At 46.6% G+C, this 15,203-nt stretch overlaps 1 protein-coding gene across 1 annotated transcript; it reads left to right on the plus strand.

Moving 5' to 3' along the window:
- Nucleotides 1-675: 675 nt before the first annotated feature.
- On the plus strand, nucleotides 676-12,472 carry bcl9l (bcl9 like; the record flags this gene model as incomplete). The annotated part of the gene is made up of 3 exons (XM_038986039.1): nucleotides 676-3,236; nucleotides 9,791-10,039; nucleotides 10,677-12,472. Coding segments are annotated over 3 exons (4,018 nt in total), but the record flags the coding sequence as incomplete, so codon positions are not given.
- Between the last annotated feature and the right edge of the window lie 2,731 nt (nucleotides 12,473-15,203).

A 15,203-nucleotide genomic window follows, 5' to 3' on the forward strand; every position in this document is an offset into this window, starting at 1 on the left:
CAACTGTCTCTCCTCTCCCCACTGTCTCTCCTCTCCCCCCTGTCTCTCCTTCCCCCCTGTATCTCCTCTCCCCTCCGTCTCTCCTTTCCCCCCTGTCTCTCCTTTCCCCCCTGTTTCTCCTCTCCCCCTGTATCTCCTCTCCCCTCCGTCTCTCCTCTCCCCTCCGTCTCTCCTCTCCACCCTGTCTCTCCTCTCCCCCTGTCTCTCCTCTCCCCCCTGTCTCTCCTCTCCCCCTCTCTCTCCTTTCCCCCCTGTCTCTCCTCTCCCCCCTGTCTCTCCTCTCGCCCCTGTCTCTCCTCTCCCCCTGTCTCTCCTCTCCCCCCTGTCTCTCCTCTCCGCCCTGTCTCTCCTCTCCCCCCTGTCTCTCCTCTCCCCACACTCTCTCCTCTCTACCCTGTCTTTCTCTCTTCTCCCCCGTCTCGCCTTTCCCCCCTGTCTCTCCTCTCGCCCCTGTCTCTCCTCTCCCCCTGTCTCTCCTCTCCCCCTGTCTCTCCTCTCCCCCTGTCTCTCCTCTCCCCCTCTCTCTCCTTTCCCCCCTGTCTCTCCTCTCCCCCCTGTCTCTCCTCTCCCCCCTGTCTCTCCTCTCCCCCCTGTCTCTCCTCTCCCCCTGTCTCTCCTCTCCCCCCTGTCTCTCCTCTCCGCCCTGTCTCTCCTCTCCCCCCTGTCTCTCCTCTCCCCACACTCTCTCCTCTCTACCCTGTCTTTCTCTCTTCTCCCCCGTCTCGCCTTTCCCCCCTGTCCACTATCTCTCCCACAGTGTGCCCCATCAGGGAAACATCCCAGTCTGTCAGGGCAGCTGAGCTCCAGCAGCACCCCTCCCATGGGAACCCCCAAGTCCCAGAGCGGTACCCCCAGACCGGCTTCTGTGGTAGGGAGCCACCTCCAGGCTGCGGGAAGCAGGACCCCCTCTTCCACGGGACACCCCGACTCTGAGCCCCCCCAGACCAGACCGGGGGGTCTTGGAGCCTCCAACAACATTAGCAGTACTCCCTCCCACCAGCCAGGGAACTCTGTTGCACCTATACCTTCTGGCCCCGGCCCAGGCCCCGCGGGTGGAGGTCGTGGAGGGGAGGGGAAAGGGGTGCTGCCTCACCCCAGCGCGGGGGTGTCTCCGTCGGGTAGCCCCTCGGTGCTCTCAGCCCACCTGCAGGTGGACGTGGGGGCAAGGGGCGGGGGTGGTCCGGGGGGTAACGGGGGAGACGGGGGAGACAGGAGTCTGTCTAAAGAGCAGCTGGAACACAGAGAGAGGTCTCTACAGACCCTCAGGGACATCGAGAGGCTTCTGCTCCGCTCCGGGACAGCAGGGGGCGCCGGAGAGCCACCGGGCCCCGACAACAACCCCAACAATGTAAACAAAATGAACACAGAAGGTAGTGGCGGCGGTCCGCTGGAGGACGGGGAGAATAGCGGGAATAATAACGATACTAACAACATGTTGGGCAAGATGAAGAAGTACGAGGAGCCTCTCAGGTCCATCATCTCCCAGACGCAGCAGCTGGGGGGGGCCGGGGGGATGGACGGCTCTCCCATGGGGGGTCCCCACCACCCCGACCACCACCTCCACTCCCCCGGGGGCCTGGACATGGGGCCCCTGTTGGGTCCTGACGGGCTGACCCCGGAGCAGGTAGCCTGGAGGCAGCTGCAGGAGGATTATTACCAGGAGAAGAGAAGGCAGGAGGAGATTCAGCCTAACCCTCACACACACCCACAGCACTTCAGATTGATGCAGGAGATGGGCCCCCCAATTATGATGAGGGGTCCCCCTCCGCCATACCACAGCAAGCCTGGGGAACAGCAGTGGGGGCCAGGGGGGCCCATGATGGGTCCGGGAGGGATGGGACCGGCTGGGATGGGGCCGGGTAACCCTCGGATGATAGACATGCACCAGGAGGGGCCCCGGGGTCCACGGTTCCTGGGCCAGATGCAGAGGGGTCCCCCTGGGGGAGGGGGTTTCCCAAGCAGTCCTGGAGGGGTGTTATCCATCGAGGGTCTCAGCCCCCAACGGGCAGCCAGACCAGGCATGTGGATAGAGGACCTGCCCCCCAACATGATGGGTGGTGGCAGGGGGCCTTTCTACCATGGGGGGCCAGGTGGGGGACCCCCCCAACACATGCAGGGTGACCCTGAGCGCCTGTTGACCCGGGAAGATATGTTCCGCATCATGGAGAAGAGGCAGCTGCAGGGGCTCCACCACCTGGAGCTGGAGAGGATAGTCCAACAACAGCAGCAGGGTATGGGGGGCCCCAGGATGATGGAGGGGCCAGGGGGGTTCCCCAACCAGGGGATGGGCCGAGGGCCAGGATCAAGGGGGGACCCCATGGACTTCCTAGGGTCCAGGGAGATGATGGGGTCCCCGGGCGGTGGTGTAGGAGGAGGGGGGCCCCAGATGAGAGATCTGGTAGACTCGTCTCTCGGCCCCGGGGGAATGAACATGAACGTTAACATGATGAACCAGCAGCAGCAGCAGATGCTGCAGAAGCTGAGAGGAGGAAGAGGAGGAGGAGGGCCACTAGAGGGGCCTCTAAGGGACTTGCTGAGCCAGGAGGACATCGCTCGGATCCGGGCCGCCCAGAATGATGCAGGACGTGGAGGGAATAAAGCGATGCTCCACTTCCCTAACCAGGGGCACTTCCCTGGGGGACCGGGAGGAGGCGATGGGGGTTACCTCCAGGGGCCCGGGGCTAACATGTTCGGGTTGCCTGACCAGCATGGTGGCGGGCCTCACATGGGGGGTACGTCTCGCCTCAGCCACATGCCCATGGGGGGCAGTGGTGGTGGGGGGGGACCCCGGGGCGCAGAGCTCGGCCCTCACCACCCTTCGGACCTGTCCATCAACGTGAACCCCGGTATGGTCTCCCCGGCGATGCCCCCTCCCCCTCACCAGCTCAAGTCTCCATCCCTCAACCAGGAGCCATCGCCTCTCATGAACTCCCCCGCCGCGGGACTTAAGTCCCCCTCTCAGATATCCTCCGCTGGGGGTCCTCAGAGCCAGCAACACCCCTTACCTCCTGCCTCTGGGGCCGGGACCCCTTCCTCTTCCTCCATGAAGTCTCCCCAGGTGATGGGCCCCTCCCTGGGGCTGCGCTCCCCCTCAGACTCCCCTGGACGTCTGAAGTCTCCAGCCATGGTGCCTTCTCCGGGCTGGACGTCCTCTCCGAAGACCGCTCTACCCAGCCCTGGGGGACTTAGCAGTGGGAAGGGGCTGGGGAACGGAGGCAGCAGCTCCACAGAGACCGGTAAGAACTAGACACAGGAAATGTCCCAGCCTACAAGACATGTAACCCCTGATAAGAACATGGATCACTGACTGTTCTATCACTACATTTTACTGTCTTGAATCCCTCCTAGATCAGGAGCTTGAAGAAAGTATTTTTTTATTTTTATAGTTTTTTTAATTTAACTAGGCAAGTCAGTTAACACTTCTTATGGCTGCAATCCCGTTAACGGGATGATATGACAACAGCCAGTGAAAGTGCAGGGCGCCAAATTCAAACAACAGAAATCTCATCATTAAAATTCCTCAAGCATACAAGTATTTCACACCATTTTAAAGATACACTTCTTGTTAATCCCACCACAGTGTCCGATTTCAAAAAGGCTTTACAGCGAAAGCACCACAAACGATTATGTTAGGTCACCGCAAAATCACAGAAAAACACAGCCATTTTTCCAGCCAAAGACAGGAGTCACAAAAAGCAAAAATACAGATAAAATGAATCACTAACCTTTGATGATCTTCATCAGATGACACTCATAGGACTTCATGTTACACAATACATATATGTTTTGTTCGATAAAGTTCATATTTATATCCAAAAACCTCAGTTTACATTGGCGCCATGTTCAGAAATGCCTCCAAAATATCCGGAGAAATTGCAGAGAGCCACATCAAATAACAGAAATACTCATCATAAACTTTGATGAAAAATACATGTTTTACATAGAATTAAAGATACACTTGTTATTAATGCAACCGCTGTGTCAGATTTCAAAAAGCTTTACGGCAAAAGCACAATATTCAATAATCTGAGAACAGCGTTCAGCCACAAAAGTAAGCCATACAGTTACCCGCCAAATTGTGCAGTTAACAAAACTCATAAATAGCATTATAAATCTTCACTTACCTTTGCTGATCTTCGTCGGAATGCACTCCCAGGACTCCCACTTCCACAAGAAATGTTCGTTTTGTTCGGTTATGTCCATCATTTATGTCCAAATAGCTCTTTTTTGTAGCGTGTTTGGTAAACAAATCCAAAGTCAGGAAGCACGTTCACTAAAAAGCAGACGAAATGTCAAAAAGTTCCGTAACAGTCAGTAGAAACATGTCAAACGATGTATTGAATCAATCTTTAGGATGTTTTTAACATAAATCTTCAATAATGTTCCAACCGGAGAATTCCATTGTCTTCAGAAGTGCGATGGAACAGAGTTCCCTCTCATGTGAACGCGCATGGTCAGAGGATGGTCAGCTCATGATAGACCTTACTCATTCCCGTCTCCTTCGGGCACACTTCACAGTAGAAGCATCCGACAAGGTTCTACAGACTGTTGACATCTAGTGGAAGCCGTAGGAAGTGCAAACTGACCCATATCCCACTGTATATTCGATAGGCGATGAGTTGAAAACCTTCAAACCTCAGAATTCCCACTTCCTGTTTGGATTTTTTATCAGGTTTTTGCCTGCCATATGAGTTCTGTTATACTCACAGACATCATTCAAACAGTTTTAGAAACTTCAGAGTGTTTTCTATCCAATACTAATAATAATATGCATATATTAGCAACTGGGACTGAGGACTCTACTTTTTCTTACAAATGTAATGAAACATTTTTTTTTATATAACTAAAATATAGTCATGGCAGAAGTGTTTAGTAAGTATGAATAAATAATAAATATGAAGTATTTTGCACCTTTGTTTAGACAAGCCTAAATTAGCTCAGGAGTAAAACGTGCCTTTACAAATCTTTTAAGTTATATCTGAAATGATATGGGTTTGACATGATTTCTGAATGACTTATCAGGCGGAAATATCTGTAAGGTCCCTCAGTCAAGTATTGAATTTCAAGCACAGATTCATCTACAAAGATCAGGGAGCTTTTTCGAAAGCCTCATAAAGAAGGGCAGTGATTGGTAGATGGGTAACAATAACAAATCAGACATTAAATATATCTTTAAGCAAGTTTATTTATCTTTATGTTCAAGTTAATAATGTATACACACTACATGACCAAAAGTATGTGGACACCTGCTCGTCGAACATCTCATTCCAAAATCACGGGCATTAATATGAGATGGTTCCCCCCTTTGCTGCTATAACAGCTTCCACTCTTCTGGGAAGGCTTTGACAATCTGGATGGAAAATTACTGAGGATAAAAGCAGACATTCTATTTGCCATATCTTCAATTTAAGCCTACTAGAGATCGTGTGCCCTCAGGCCTGGAGGGAAGCTAAAGTCATTCCTCTACCCAAGAATAGTAAAGCCCCCTTTACTGGCTCAAATAGCCGACCAATCAGCCTGTTAACAACCCTTAGTAAACTTCTGGAAAAAATGGTGTTTGACCAGATACAATGTTATTTCACAGTAAACAAATTGACAACAGACTTTCAGCACGCTTATAGGGAAAAACACTCAACAAGCACAGCACTTACACAAATGACTGATGATTGGCTGAGAGGACTATCCCAAGGCAGCTGTTTATGCCCCTTACCCTTTTCAATCTTTACTAACGTCATGCCACTAGCCTTGAGTAAAGCCAGAGTGTCTATGTATGTGGATTACACAACACTATACACGTCAGTTACTACAGAGACTGAAATGACTGCAACACTTAACAAAGAGCTGCAGTTAGTTTCAGAATGAGTGGCAAGGAATAAGTTATCCCTAAAACTCAAAGCATTGTATTTGGGACAAATCATTCACTAAATCCTAAACCTCAACTAAATCTTGTAATAAATAATTTTGAAATTGAGCAAGTTGACGTGACTAAACTGCTTGGAGTAACCCTGGATTGTCATGGTCAAAACATATTGATACAACAGTAGCTAAGATGGGGAGAAGTCTGTCCATAATAAAGCACTGCTCTGCCTTCTTAACAACACTATCAACAAGGCAGGTCCTACAGGCCCTAGTTTCTACCTTCTTAACAACACTATCAACAAGGCAGGTCCTACAGGCCCTAGTTTCTACCTTCTTAACAACACTATCAACAAGGCAGGTCCTACAGGCCCTAGTTTCTACCTTCTTAACAACACTATCAACAAGGCAGGTCCTACAGGCCCCAGTTTTATCGCATCTTGACTACTGTTCAGTCGTGTGGTCAGGTGCCACAAAAAAGGACTTAGGAAAATTGCAATTGGCTCAGAACAGGGCAGCACGGCTAGCCCTTGGATGTACACAGAGAGCTAATATTAATAATATGCATGTCAATCTCTCCTGGCTGAAAGTGGAGGAGACATTGACTTCATCACTACTTGTATCTATGAGAGGTATTGACATGTTGAAAGCACTGAGCTGTCTGTCTAAACTACTGGCACACAGCTCAGACACCCATGCATACCCCACAAGACATGCCACCAGAGGTCTCTTCACAGTCCCCAAGTCCAGAACAGACTATGTGAGGTGCACAGTACTACATAGAGCCATGACTACATGGAACTCTATTCCACATCAGGTAACTGATGCAGCAGTAGAATCAGATTTGTTTTTTTAAACAGGTAAAAATACACCTTATGAAACAGCGGGGACTGTGCAGAGACACACACATAGGTAGAGACACACACACACACACACACATACACACACACACACATACACACACACACACACACACATACGATAACATACGCACTATACATACACATGGATTTAGTACAGTAGAACTGTGGTAGTGGTGGAGTAGCGGCCTGAGGGCACACAGTGTGTTGTGAAATCTGTGAATGTATTGTAATATTTTTCAATATGAGTATTTTTCAAATTGTATAAACTGCCTGGACCAACTAATTTGGGATCCATAATAAACCCCAGGAAGAGTAGCTGCTGCCTTGGCAGGAACTAATGGGGATCCATAATAAACCCTAGGAAGAGTAGCTGCTGCCTTGGCAGGAACTAATGGGGGTCCTAATAAACCCCAGGAAGAGTAGCTGCTGCCTTGGCAGGAACTAATGGGGATCCATAATAAACCCCAGGAAGAGTAGCTGCTGCCTTGGCAGGAACTAATGGGGATCCATAATAAACCCCAGGAAGAGTAGCTGCTACCTTGACAGGAACTAATGGGGATCCATAATAAACCCCAGGAAGAGTAGCTGCTGCCTTGGCAGGAACTAATGGGGTTCCATAATAAACCCCTGGAAGAGTAGCTGCTGCCTTGGCAGGAACTAATGGGGATCCATAATAAACCCCAGGAAGAGTAGCTGCTGCCTTGGCAGGAACTAATGGGGATCCATAATAAACCCCAGGAAGAGTAGCTGCTGCCTTGACAGGAACTAATGGGGATCCATAATAAACCCCAGGAAGAGTAGCTGCTGCCTTGACAGGAACTAATGGGGATCCATAATAAACCCCAGGAAGAGTAGCTGCTGCCTTGGCAGGAACTAATGGGGATCCATAATAAACCCCAGGAAGAGTAGCTGCTACCTTGGCAGGAACTAATGGGGATCCATAATAAACCCCAGGAAGAGTAGCTGCTGCCTTGACAGGAACTAATGGGGATCCATGATAAACCCCAGGAAGAGTAGCTGCTGCCTTGGCAGGAACTAATGGGGATCCATAATAAACCCTAGGAAGAGTAGCTGCTGCCTTGGCAGGAACTAATGGGGGTCCATAATAAACCCCAGGAAGAGTAGCTGCTGCTTTGGCAGGAACTAATGGGGTTCCATAATAAACCCCTGGAAGAGTAGCTGCTGCCTTGGCAGGAACTAATGGGGATCCATAATAAACCCCAGGAAGAGTAGCTGCTGCCTTGACAGGAACTAATGGGGATCCATAATAAACCCCAGGAAGAGTAGCTGCTGCCTTGGCAGGAACTAATGGGGATCCATAATAAACCCTAGGAAGAGTAGCTGCTGCCTTGGCAGGAACTAATGGGGGTCCATAATAAACCCCAGGAAGAGTAGCTGCTGCCTTGGCAGGAACTAATGGGGATCCATAATAAACCCCAGGAAGTGTAGCTGCTGCCTTGACAGGAACTAATGGGGATCCATAATAAACCCCAGGAAGAGTAGCTGCTGCCTTGACAGGAACTAATGGGGATCCATAATAAACCCCAGGAAGAGTAGCTGCTGCCTTGGCAGGAACTAATGGGGATCCATAATAAACCCCAGGAAGAGTAGCTGCTGCCTTGGCAGGAACTAATGGGGATCCATAATAAACCCCAGGAAGAGTAGCTGCTGCCTTGGCAGGAACTAATGGGGATCCATATTAAACCCCAGGAAGAGTAGCTGTTGCCTTGGCAGGAACTAATGGGGATCCATAATAAACCCCAGGAAGACTAGCTGCTGCCTTGGCAGGAACTAATGGGGATCCATAATAAACCCCAGGAAGAGTAACTGCTGCCTTGGCAGGAACTAATGGGGATCCATAATAAACCCCAGGAAGAGTAGCCGCTGCCTTGGCAGGAACTAATGGGGATCCATAATAAACCCCAGGAAGAGTAGCTGCTGCCTTGGCAGGAACTAATGGGGATCCATAATAAACCCCAGGAAGAGTAGCTGCTGCCTTGACAGGAACTAATGGGGATCCATAATAAACCCCATGAAGAGTAGCTGCTGCCTTGGCAGGAACTAATGGGGATCCATAATAAACCCCAGGAAGAGTAGCTGTTGCCTTGACAGGAACTAATGGGGATCCATAATAAACCCTAGGAAGAGTAGCTGCTGCCTTGGCAGGAACTAATGGGGGTCCATAATAAACCCCAGGAAGAGTAGCTGCTGCCTTGGCAGGAACTAATGGGGTTCCATAATAAACCCCAGGAAGAGTAGCTGCTGCCTTGGCAGGAACTAATGGGGATCCATAATAAACCCCAGGAAGAGTAGCTGCTGCCTTGACAGGAACTAATGGAGATCCATAATAAACCCCAGGAAGAGTAGCTGCTGCCTTGACAGGAACTAATGGGGATCCATAATAAACCCCAGGAAGAGTAGCTCCTGCCTTGACAGGAACTAATGGGGATCCATAATAAACCCCAGGAAGAGTAGCTGCTGCCTTGACAGGAACTAATGGGGATCCATAATAAACCCCAGAAAGAGTAGCTGCTGCCTTGGCAGGAACTAATGGGGATCCATGATAAATCCCAGGAAGAGTGCTGCCTTGGCAGGAACTAATGGGGGTCCATAATAAACCCCAGGAAGAGTGCTGCCTTGACAGGAACTAATGGGGATCCATAATAAACCCCAGGAAGAGTAGCTGCTGCCTTGGCAGGAACTAATGGGGATCCATAATAAATACACAGACTCACAGCTGTAATCGCTGCCAAAGGTGTTTCTAACATGTATTAAATAAATACTTGTCAAGGTTCTTTCACTTTGACATTACAGAGCATTTTGGGTAGATCTTTTACAAAAAAATGACAATGAAAAGCATTTTAACAGAATTGTAACTTTGTAACAGAGTATAATGTGAAGAAATCCAACGCCTCTGTGTAGACTTTCTGTAGTCGCTGTGTTTTATCGACATGTGGCGTTGCAAACTAAATCGCTATTTTTGGATACTAAAGATATTTCTCTCTCTAAGCTTTTGTTATTGTTGATTCTTTGATTGTTTGATTGACCTTGTTCTTGTCCATCCCTGATAGGACCATCACTGCCCCCCAGGAGTTCTAACTCCACCCCTATCAGCCAGCCGGGTTCCATGGCTCCCAGCATGCCTTTCACCTCGTCGCCAGACAACCCTCCGACTCAGAACCCCCTCTCCCTCATTATGTCACAGATGTCCAAGTATGCCATGCCTAGCTCCACCCCTCTCTACCACGACGCCATCAAGACCATTGCCACCTCCGATGACGAGATGATGCCAGATCGCCCTCTGCTGTCCGGAGTTGGAGGTACGCTGACCACTTGTCTCATTCAAAGTCAAGCCGAAACCCATATTTGATTAAATTGTAATCTACCATTTTTGTATAATAATCTTTCTCTTTTTCCATATTTGTGAGAGAGCAAAGTAAAAAAAAAAAAATAATAATAATAAATTACATTTCAGATATAACATTTTGTGATAAAATGAGGCATGTTCATTTACATGTTATTGTTATTCGATTAATGGTCCCGTTTAATAAATACAGTGATGATCCTCTCTCTCTCTCTCTCTCTCTCTCTCTCTCTCTCTCTCTCTCTCTCTCTCTCTCTCTCTCTCTCTCTCTGTCTCTCTCTGTCTCCGTCTCCGTCTCTCTCTGTCTCTCTCTCTCTCTGTCTCTCTCTCTCCCTCTCGCTCTATCTGTCTCTCTCTCTGTCTCTGTCTCTCTATCTCTCCCTCTCGCTCTGTCTGTCTCTCTCTCTCTCTGTCTGTCTCTCTGTCTGTCTGTCTCTCTCTCTCTGTCTCTCTCGCTCTCTCTCTGTCTGTCTCTGTCTGTCTCTCTCTCTCTCTGTCTGTCTCTCTGTCTGTCTCTCTCTCTGTCTCTCTATCTCTCTATGTCCCTCTCTGTCTCTCTCTGTTGCTCTCTGTCTCTCCCTGTCTACTATCAGGTAACCCAGGGAACCACCAGGGCTCTATGCTGCTGTCCCAGAGTTCCATTGGTGTCCACAGCGGCCAGCTGTCCCCCAACCCCATGGGCCTGAACGGTATGAATCCTGCCATGATGGGCGCCGGAGGGGGACCCCTGGACAGGATGGGATACAGCTTGTCCCCCATGCACCCCCAAAACCAGATGGGAGGGTTCCCACGCATGCAGCACCCCTCTCACGGAGGCCCCATGCACTCTCCTCTGGGCGGTATGCCCCCCCAGTTCTCCCAACAGAATCCAGAAGATGTCATCCCCCCCCAGCAGCTGCAGCACATGCTCAGTAAGGGCATGTCCCACCCCCACCAGCGCGGCCCCCACCCCTCGGACTCCTTTTTGGGCCCCGACGGCCCCGACCTGAGTGACGTCATCCGACCGACCCACTCAGGCATCCCGGAGTTCGATCTGTCTCGTATCATCCCCTCCGACAAGCCCTCCTCCACCCTGCAGTATTTCCCCAAGGCAGAGGGCATGTCCGGGGGCCCGCAGGGCCAGGGGAACCACCCTAATCCCCACCAAGGCCAGCCTGGCTCCCAGGGCCCTGGACCCCCTCCTCCACAGCTCCTGAAACAGCTCTCTGCCCCTGGCCCTCACAGCAATGCCCCCTCCTCCAACCCTCACATTGCTAACCTCCAGAACATGATGGCAGAGCAGCAGCTGCCCCCCCACCCCTCCCACTGCGGGATGGGTAGACACGGTATGGCGGGGATGCCCCAGGGCGGATCCAGGGGCATGGGAGGTCCGGGTGGTCACATGATGCACCCTGGACACCTGATGGGGAGGACAGGTATGGGGCCAGGCCCCACCCAGCAACAGCTTCAGCAGCAGGCCATGATGGCTAACAGCCTCCTCCACGGCGGCCACCCTGGCCCCCAGCCCCACCCATCCATGATGTCCTCCCAACAACACAGCCTAATGGCCCAGCAGAACCTCATGCTGATGCAGGCTAAGCAGAGAAGTATGGTCCTCCCTGGAGATCCATTCGGCCAGCAGGGGGGACCCGTCATGTCCCCTCAGGGCCCCATGATGGGGCCGGGCCCCCAACACCCCCAGGGTGGGATGATGGGCCCCGGCATTGGCCCTGGCTCCCAGGGGCCACTCAGACAGAGAGGTATGTCCCTGGACAGTCCCCTAGGCTACGGCCCTGGACCAGGGAGTTCTGTTCCCTTCTGATCCCCCTGAGCCGTCTGCTACATGTCTGTGGTACAAAATGGCCCCCGTATTCACTACATAGTGCGTTTGGGATGCAGACTTACTGTATAAACCTTCTTTTCAATAGGGTGTTTTTCCATTGTCTCATACGTTTTCATCAATGTTAATACTGTTATTATTGCTTCAGATTGTTAAACAAATAAATGATATCAATTGATTATCTTCATGTTGTTTGGAGTACAAACTGATAAAAAAAAAAAAATAATAATAATATTGAAGAGCTGTCATGACAACGGTTTAATAAAAGATATTTGAAGCCATTTTCTAAAATATCTGTAAAATATGGAGCCTATATTTCACAGATGACTGTATTTGTTTTGGACGAGGTTTACGGTTGTGAGGCAAAGCCGTTTATATATGTTTCATATCATTGATTATTTTTCTCCTCCGGCTACCAAACTGGAATATATAAATATATATGATATATATATATATATATGATATATATATAGTTGCTGTATATAAGATGCAATTTGTGATTGTTTGCAAATGTTCTGTATAACTGTGTTTTAATAGAAGTTTAAAACAATGAAAGAATATTGAACTCTATCCATGTCATTGTGTTGGTGTCATTGACCTTTTACATGTTTTATACTTCAGACACTGTAGTTTATACTTCTAGACACAGTAGTTTATACTTCTAGACACAGTAGTTTATACTTCTAGACACAGTAGTTTATACTTCTAGACACAGTAGTTTATACTTCTAGACACAGTAGTTTATACTTCTAGACACAGTAGTTTATACTTCTAGACACAGTAGTTTATACTTCTAGACAGTAGTTTATACTTCTAGACACAGTAGTTTATACTTCTAGACAGTAGTTTATACTTCTAGACACAGTAGTTTATACTTCTAGACAGTAGTTTATACTTCTAGACACAGTAGTTTATACTTCTAGACACAGTAGTTTATACTTCTAGACACAGTAGTTTATACTTCTAGACAGTAGTTTATACTTCTAGACACAGTAGTTTATACTTCTAGACAGTAGTTTATACTTCTAGACACAGTAGTTTATACTTCTAGACACAGTAGTTTATACTTCTAGACACAGTAGTTTATACTTCTAGACAGTAGTTTATACTTCTAGACACAGTAGTTTATACTTCTAGACACAGTAGTTTATACTTCTAGACACAGTAGTTTATACTTCTAGACAGTAGTTTATACTTCTAGACACAGTAGTTTATACTTCTAGACACAGTAGTTTATACTTCTAGACAGTAGTTTATACTTCTAGACACAGTAGTTTATACTTTAGACACAGTAGTTTATACTTCTAGACACAGTAGTTTATACTTTAGACACAGTAGTTTATACTTCTAGACACAGTAGTTTATACTTTAGACACAGTCGTTTATACTTTAGACACAGTAGTTTATACTTCTAGACACAGTAGTTTATACTTTAGACACAGTAGTTTATACTTCTAGACACAGTAGTTTATACTTCTAGACACAGTAGTTTATACTTCTAGACACAGTAGTTTATACCTGTAGACACAGTAGTTTATACTTCTAGACAGTAGTTTATACTTCTAGACACAGTAGTTTATACTTTAGACACAGTAGTTTATACTTCTAGACACAGTAGTTTATACTTTAGACACAGTAGTTTATACTTCTAGACACAGTAGTTTATACTTTAGACACAGTAGTTTATACTTCTAGACACAGTAGTTTATACTTCTAGACACAGTAGTTTATACTTTAGACACAGTAGTTTATACTTCTAGACACAGTAGTTTATACTTTAGACACAGTAGTTTATACTTCTAGACACAGTAGTTTATACTTCTAGACACAGTAGTTTATACTTCTAGACACAGTAGTTTATACCTGTAGACACAGTAGTTTATACTTCTAGACACAGTAGTTTATACTTCTAGACACAGTAGTTTATACTTTAGACACAGTATTTTATACTTCTAGACACAGTAGTTTATACTTCAGACACAGTATTTTCTACTTCTAGACACAGTAGTTTATACTTCTAGACACAGTAGTAATATACCTCTAGACACAGTAGTTTATATTTTAGACAGAGTAGATTGTACTTCTAGACACAGTTGTTTGTACCTCTAGACACAGTAGTTTATACTTGAGAAACAAAAGTGTATACTTCTAGACAGTAATATATACTTCTTGACACTGTAGTTTATACTTTTAGACACATTAGTTTATATTTTTGACACTAGTTTATACTTTAGACACAGTAGTTTATACTCTAGACACAGTAGTTTATACTCTAGACACAGTAGTATATACTTGTAGACACAGTAGTAATATACTTCTAGACACAGTAGTTTATACTTCTAGACACAGTAGTTTATACTCTAGACACAGTAGTTTATACTTTTAGACAAAGTAGTTTATACTTCTAGACACAGTAGTTTATACTTCTAGACACAGTAGTAATATACTTCTAGACACAGTAGTTTATACTTCTAGACACAGTAGTTTATACTCTAGACACAGTAGTTTATACTCTAGACACAGTAGTTTATACTCTAGACACAGTAGTTCATACTCTAGACACAGTAGTTTATACTTGTAGACACAGTAGTAATATACTTCTAGACACAGTAGTTTATACTTCTAGACACAGTAGTTTATACTCTAGACACAGTAGTTTATACTTTTAGACACAGTAGTTTATACTTCTAGAAACAGTAGTAATATACTTCTAGACACAGTAGTTTATACTTTTAGACACAGTAGTTTATACTTCTAGAAACAGTAGTAATATACTTCTAGACACAGTAGTTTATACTTCTAGACACAGTAGTAATATACTTATAGACAAAGTAGTTTATACTTTTAGAGACAGTAGTTTATACTCTGGAAACAGTAGTTTGTACTTTAGACACAGTTGTTTATACTTCTAGAAACAGGAGTTTATACTTCTAGACACAGTGTTTTATACTTTAGATAGTAGTTTATACTTTTAAACACAGTATTTTATACTTTTAGACACAGTAGGTTATACCTTTTGACACAGTAGTTTATACTTCCAGACACAGTAGTTTATACTTCTGGACAGTAGTTTAGTAGTTTATACTTCTAGACACAGTAGTTTATACTTCTTGACACAGTAGTTTATACTTCTAGACACAGTAGTTTATACTTCTAGACACAGTAGTTTACACTTTAGACGAAAAAGTTTATACTTCTAGACACAGTAATATTTACTTTTAGACAGGGTAGTTTATACTTCCAGACACAGTAGTTTAAAGTTATACTTCTAGACACAGTAGTTTATACTTCTAGACAAAGT

This window comes from Salvelinus namaycush, unplaced genomic scaffold, assembly GCF_016432855.1.
Source record: "Salvelinus namaycush isolate Seneca unplaced genomic scaffold, SaNama_1.0 Scaffold4026, whole genome shotgun sequence".
In the NCBI taxonomy this organism is placed as follows: Eukaryota; Metazoa; Chordata; class Actinopteri; order Salmoniformes; family Salmonidae; genus Salvelinus; species Salvelinus namaycush.